We start from the raw sequence: 5425 nt of genomic DNA, 5'->3' as shown, positions 1-5425 counted from the left end.
AGTGGGGGATTGTTGAGCTTGCAGTGGGCTGTATTAACCTATTCTTTTGGATCTAATTCGTCATTAGGCTATCAAGATCTTGGACCAAAATGAGTCATGCTTGGGCGAGACCACTAGATGGGCTTCCTGATGAATAATTGAGTTCAAGAAACCCTGCCCAAAATGCAACTCCACGTTTGGACTTCAGGCATGCAATGTGGGAAAATAAAATGCTAATACCAAAAGAAAAATAAAAAATTCCGAAACAATAGTCTTTCACTTCAGTAACAAGGCCTAAACATGGATGGTACATTTTATTGTCTTTTTTTGGGAGGGTTGCGATTTTCGAATAGCCATTCCACGTTTATATCACATGCAGGGACGGAGCCAGGACTTGGAGTTAAGGGGGCAACTTTGCTGCTAGCTGTGTGCGGTGGCTCCGACCCTTGAGTCTATTTTTTTACTACTAAGGATTTTTGTTAAAAAAATTTTAAATGGTCAAGTAGTTTGTTCTGGGTAAAATATATTGATTGGACTTAATTTTTTTAGTTTTATTATATTGGTAATTTTTGTTGTTGAGCTAATTTTTTTGAGTTTTTATATTTGTTTAAGATTTAATCTATTAATTTTTTATGTCCTTTAAAAGGTGAAAAATGCTAAAACTACAAAATTTTTACAAATTGCTAATGTGATAAGTGGTTATTGATATATAAAAAGTTATGCAAGTGTACGAACTAATAAGAATTTGCTACCTTAATAGTTTGTATAAACATTGTAAAAACGTTTTTGGCTATAAGATTACTCTCAAAAGAATTAATGGCATTATTAAGGGGGGCAAAGTGTAATTTTATTGAACAAAATTGTTAAATTTAGTACCTATTAATATAATAATATTTTTATAAAAAAAATTAGGGGGGGCAAGTCCAATAACAGCTCCGCCCATGATCACATGGCTTCTTTGCATCCAATGAACCAGCCTCTCAATCATTTATTCAGCATCGGCAAACCTAAACATGTCATAGAATGTTTGATAGTCAGATTAAGGAGAAAAGTTAAAGGAGATACTTAACCATGTAATAATTAGGCATTTCAAGGAAACAAATGAATACAAACATGTTTCTCACTCACCCAAGCTCTGAGAGCTTCAAATGAGCATCAGCATAATCAGCAAAGAAGGCATCCTCATCCTGAAGCAAAATTGACAGAAACCAGAAAGTTGAATTAGATAATTTTCAACACTACTTAATATGTTTGTAATAAATATATAAAACTGCAGGACAGGAGTAAGATACTAACTGCAGCATATTTCTCAACAAGAGGGCGGAAGACGGGATCCTCCAGAAGAGCCTTATCAGATGGCAGCTGGATTAGACCTTCTTTCTCTCCACTAAGGAGTTCCCTGTTTTAAATAAGATTCAAACCCGTCAGTTGGTGGCGGTATCTCCATGTGAGAAGGAGGATACATGCACGCGATGCATGATAGATTTTCTCCATCAGTAGGTTGCGCGTGCGTTTGAATTGCATATTTTTCTTTTAGATTATAAGTGCAATTTGTACTTTTACTTCAGCAAAAAGCTAATCCAAACGTACATTAAGTAGTAAGCATACGCAAAGAACAAATGAATGAATGATACAAAAGAAAATAATGTATTATGTATATGCTATCAACTTGACCAGAAGACATTTGACTCAAGAAATCAACAAGAGAGATGTCTTACTTGAAGTAGGAGTTATCAAAAATGAGAGGGTTGGCGGTCCAGGGTCCCTCAAATCCAGAACGCTCCTTATGGCATCTTCCCTGTAAAAGGATTCCAAAAACATTTAGAACAACAATCATTACAATTCATGAATTGCTCAAAACCAGGTATCAGTAGAAACATTCAATTATAGCAAAGCCAGTGATAAATTATGAAAGAAGGTAGCAAAAGAACTTGATATTTGTGAACATACCAAGGTGTGACCACCAGATAAAGCAACTATATCTTTATCACTGAGACCCATGTGGCCAAATACATCCCTCAGATGATCCGAACCTTGAGTTAAAACAAAAGATTAGTTAAGTTATTCGATAAGTAATTAGATACTTGTAATGATTTGGCTATGGCTTGATTTTAAACAAATTAATACTGACCTTTGGTAGCATTAGGCATACGACCTTCTGGGGGTAGTTCAGTTTTGTCCTGAGATAACAAATACCTCTTAGAATTGAACATATATACTTTTCATATGACAGAATTAAATAATATAATCTATGGAGTCTAACAACAATACATAAACTACTAGATGACAAAATGATTTCAGGCATCTAAATGTGCTCAACTAGAACTGTTCATACAATTTTAGATTAGCACAAGAATTTATACAAGGAATTGATCACAAAACAAGAGAAAAAACAAAAATCCATAATTCACATATGCACCATAGCACTAAAAATGTATTATTATGTTATGATTTCAATTTTCAACTTACCAGCTTATTGCTTGAATTTTGAACAAATTGTTAACATTCATGTCTTCTAACTAGTGCCGGAATATTGTTCACCCACAAATTAGGAACGTGAGCTGAGTTTAGAACATTTTTTTTTGCTAAACAAGTTTAGAACATTATTAGATAGGAAGGAGAGAGAGAGGTAATAATAATTTAAAAAGGATTAACATTATGCCATCAGTCAATCAAAGGGATTATAAACTTATAGGGTATGTACAACAAATGTACAATATACCAATTCATAACACTAATCAAAAGACTAGTTTCATTACAAGAGTCTTGTAATTTAATGGCATTGCCTATCTCTCCTATGCATGAGAGTTGGATTTGAATCCCAGCTCCCCATTCATTGTAATTAAGGGGAAAAAAACCATTACAAGCAAAACCTTAATTCTAGATTGAGTCCAAGACATGCAGCTAAACTTGAAAATTAAGAACATGAAAAGATTCCCAGAATACATAATTTGTGACACACGAAGATCAACAGTTTCTCGACCAAACCAATGCATGTAATTCAGTAAAATGGAAAGCAAAGCATTGAGAAAATGAGATTCACTTACTGGTCTCCCAGGATGGAAAGGAATCTCAGGCCCTCCCGTAATTTCAACAGCAACAACTCCAGCCAACTACAAGCAAACATAATTCAAAGTCTATTTTAACAATTTCAAATCCAAAAAGTAAATTCTACTAGTACTAGTGTTTAACAAGTACCATAGTATTGTACCTACCTGGTAGAAGTCTGCATAAGACAAAATGGGAAATTGCTCTTTGATGGGCTCCAGAAGACTAAAGGCAATCTCCAGACCATTGTTTGCTCCGTGAGCAAGCACCTCCGGGTGCCTTATAGTCCCAAACGGTCCTCCTGTCTTCGTCTTCACGTCGAAGGTACCAGCTGAATGCCATCTGCAACACCAATAAACAATTACCTGATCGTGTTAATTATTGTTGCACACGCTGAGTTACACGCTATCGTATAAATTTCAATTGAAATCGTGTATATAACTATGAAAACTCTAATGTTTATGCTAATTAAATCATGGCCAAATTTGAATATATTTACTATTAATTTTTTTAAACCATTCATTTAGTAAAATATTAAAAAACACACTACAATTTGAACATTTTAAAATTTTTGTAGTTCTTAATTTTTTATTATTATGATATTTACTAACTATGATGAGCATATGCAAAGTTACAAACCATATATATAATCCAAAGACTAGTTTCTAACAAAATATTAATCCAGTCATGTTTATATAATGTAAAAGAGTAACACTTTTTTTAAGAAGAAAGAAGTTATACTTATAACTTTAAACATAATCTTAAATATGTATTTTCCTTCATACATTTTGTTTCAACTACCTTAAATATATATTTAACTTTTTTAATAAAATAAAAGGCATAATAAAAAACTCATAATCTATATGATCTATATCTATAATTTAAGCTTTTGACAAAAAAAAAAAAAAAAAAATCTTCCATTATTGTCGTGTAACCTTTTGAGGTCATTTGTACATATTATTTTAAATATAAGCTTTTAATTGAATTTAAAGTCTTCCATATGTTTAAACTTTTCATTAGAATCTTACCATATTATATTTTCATTAACTAGTCTAGCTAATTGATTAATGATAGTTGTAAGTGCACAATTGCATCTGGACCCAATGACAACTGTGGGCTCAGGCCCAATGAGCCTTAAACAATGAAATTTGTAGAGTGTGAGAATGAAATCTAGTTTAAGGATGCGGAGAACTTATTGAACAGGCTAAGGTATAATAATGATTGCAAATGGTAAATAGTTATTGCAAAAGAGCTTCCTCGGACGTAAGCCGAGGACAATTTCTGTATTATTTCTTTTTCTTTCTTAAAGGTTACAATTCTTAGTTTCTTTCTTGGTAATTGGCCGATCCGCCTCTTCTTTGGCCTCTACCCCTTTTAAATACTTCTTCTTTTGGTTTATTCACGTGTTGCCCAAATCTTCCCTTCCCCCTCTGACACCACCTTCTTCAAGTGTTTAAATAGTAACCAGAATGTTCAATTCTACTGTTTAGGGGTCACTTTCCCATTAATGTGGCCTAGGAGGTGGGTGCAGGGTCTTTAATGTGGAGGTAGCAGCCTTTTTCTAAGATATTTCTCTAACACCGGTGCCTCTAGAGGGTACAGGGATCCTCCCTTTAACCAACAGTCTTTCCGGAACTCTGTCTTGATCATTTTAGCGAGGCTCCAGGCCTCCTGGGTCTATCCGAGGAGAAACTCATCCTCGGATGTATCCTCGGACCCTCGGCGTATGGGCCGATTTGTAGTATTAACAGACTTTTATTCAAGAACAGATTGACCCTCCTTGTTAGAGCCCAAATGCCCAAAATGCCTACTTGGGTCCTTTTACTCTCCACAATAGTTCTATATTTAATGTCAATCATAAATCATAATTATCAAATTTCATATTTAAACAATTCTTTAAAAAAATCATTAGACAGAAATAAATTATATTTTGTTGCAATTTTATGTGAATGGCAAGGATTTTTCACTGGTACGTATGTACGTGTGTATGTATATATATATAGAGAGAGTCTTACGCCACTCGAAGAATAATAGGAGCACAGTGTTTCTCCGCGACGTGTCCCCTGAGCTTCCTCTTACATTTCTCGATTGCCTTCTGGTATTCCTCGCTCACTGTTGGGTAGCACTTCCCCATGATTGGCAACTATATCTTCTTCTATATTCGGACCAAACCAAGTCAAACCATACACATATATCAGACTACAAGAGAAAAATAAAAAAGCAAGCAAAACAAGAGAAACCAATTATTCAAGTTCTGTATGTATATATATATTGATTGTTACTAGCTACCGGTGTATTAAGTACGTCTGTACGTATATATTGACTTATACTTCGAACCAATAACTATTTAATCTGAATTTTCCCTGCAACCAAACTACTAGACTATCAGATCACATAA

General features: G+C 34.1%; 1 protein-coding gene across 1 annotated transcript; it reads right to left on the bottom strand.

Moving 5' to 3' along the window:
* Positions 1–259: 259 nt before the first annotated feature.
* On the bottom strand, positions 260–5178 carry LOC142609559 (L-ascorbate peroxidase, cytosolic-like). Its single transcript, XM_075781167.1, has 10 exons — positions 5043–5178; positions 3195–3369; positions 3027–3092; positions 2111–2159; positions 1930–2012; positions 1698–1777; positions 1276–1378; positions 1108–1166; positions 932–986; positions 260–355 (listed from the first exon to the last, which is right to left on the bottom strand). The coding sequence occupies exons 1-9, from the start codon at positions 5159–5161 to the stop codon at positions 968–970; spliced, it is 753 nt and encodes a 250-aa protein (XP_075637282.1). The 5' UTR covers positions 5162–5178; the 3' UTR covers positions 260–355; positions 932–967.
* Positions 5179–5425: the final 247 nt, after the last annotated feature.

Source organism: Castanea sativa, chromosome 9 (assembly GCF_040712315.1).
Source record: "Castanea sativa cultivar Marrone di Chiusa Pesio chromosome 9, ASM4071231v1".
Classification (NCBI taxonomy): Eukaryota; Viridiplantae; Streptophyta; class Magnoliopsida; order Fagales; family Fagaceae; genus Castanea; species Castanea sativa.
The sequence above is the reverse complement of the archived record's forward strand: the minus strand, read 5'-3'. Positions and strand labels throughout refer to the sequence as shown.

Coding starts and splice junctions, on each gene's coding strand:
- LOC142609559 (XM_075781167.1), bottom strand. CDS start 5,161: ATGGGGAAGTGCTACCCAACAGTGAGCGAGGAATACCAGAAGGCAATC. Junction 3,370..5,042: donor CCTATTATTCTTCGAGTGGC/GTAAGACTCTCT, acceptor TTGGTGTTGCAG/ATGGCATTCAGCTGGTACCT. Junction 2,013..2,110: donor TATGCCTAATGCTACCAAAG/GTCAGTATTAAT, acceptor TTTTAACTCAAG/GTTCGGATCATCTGAGGGAT.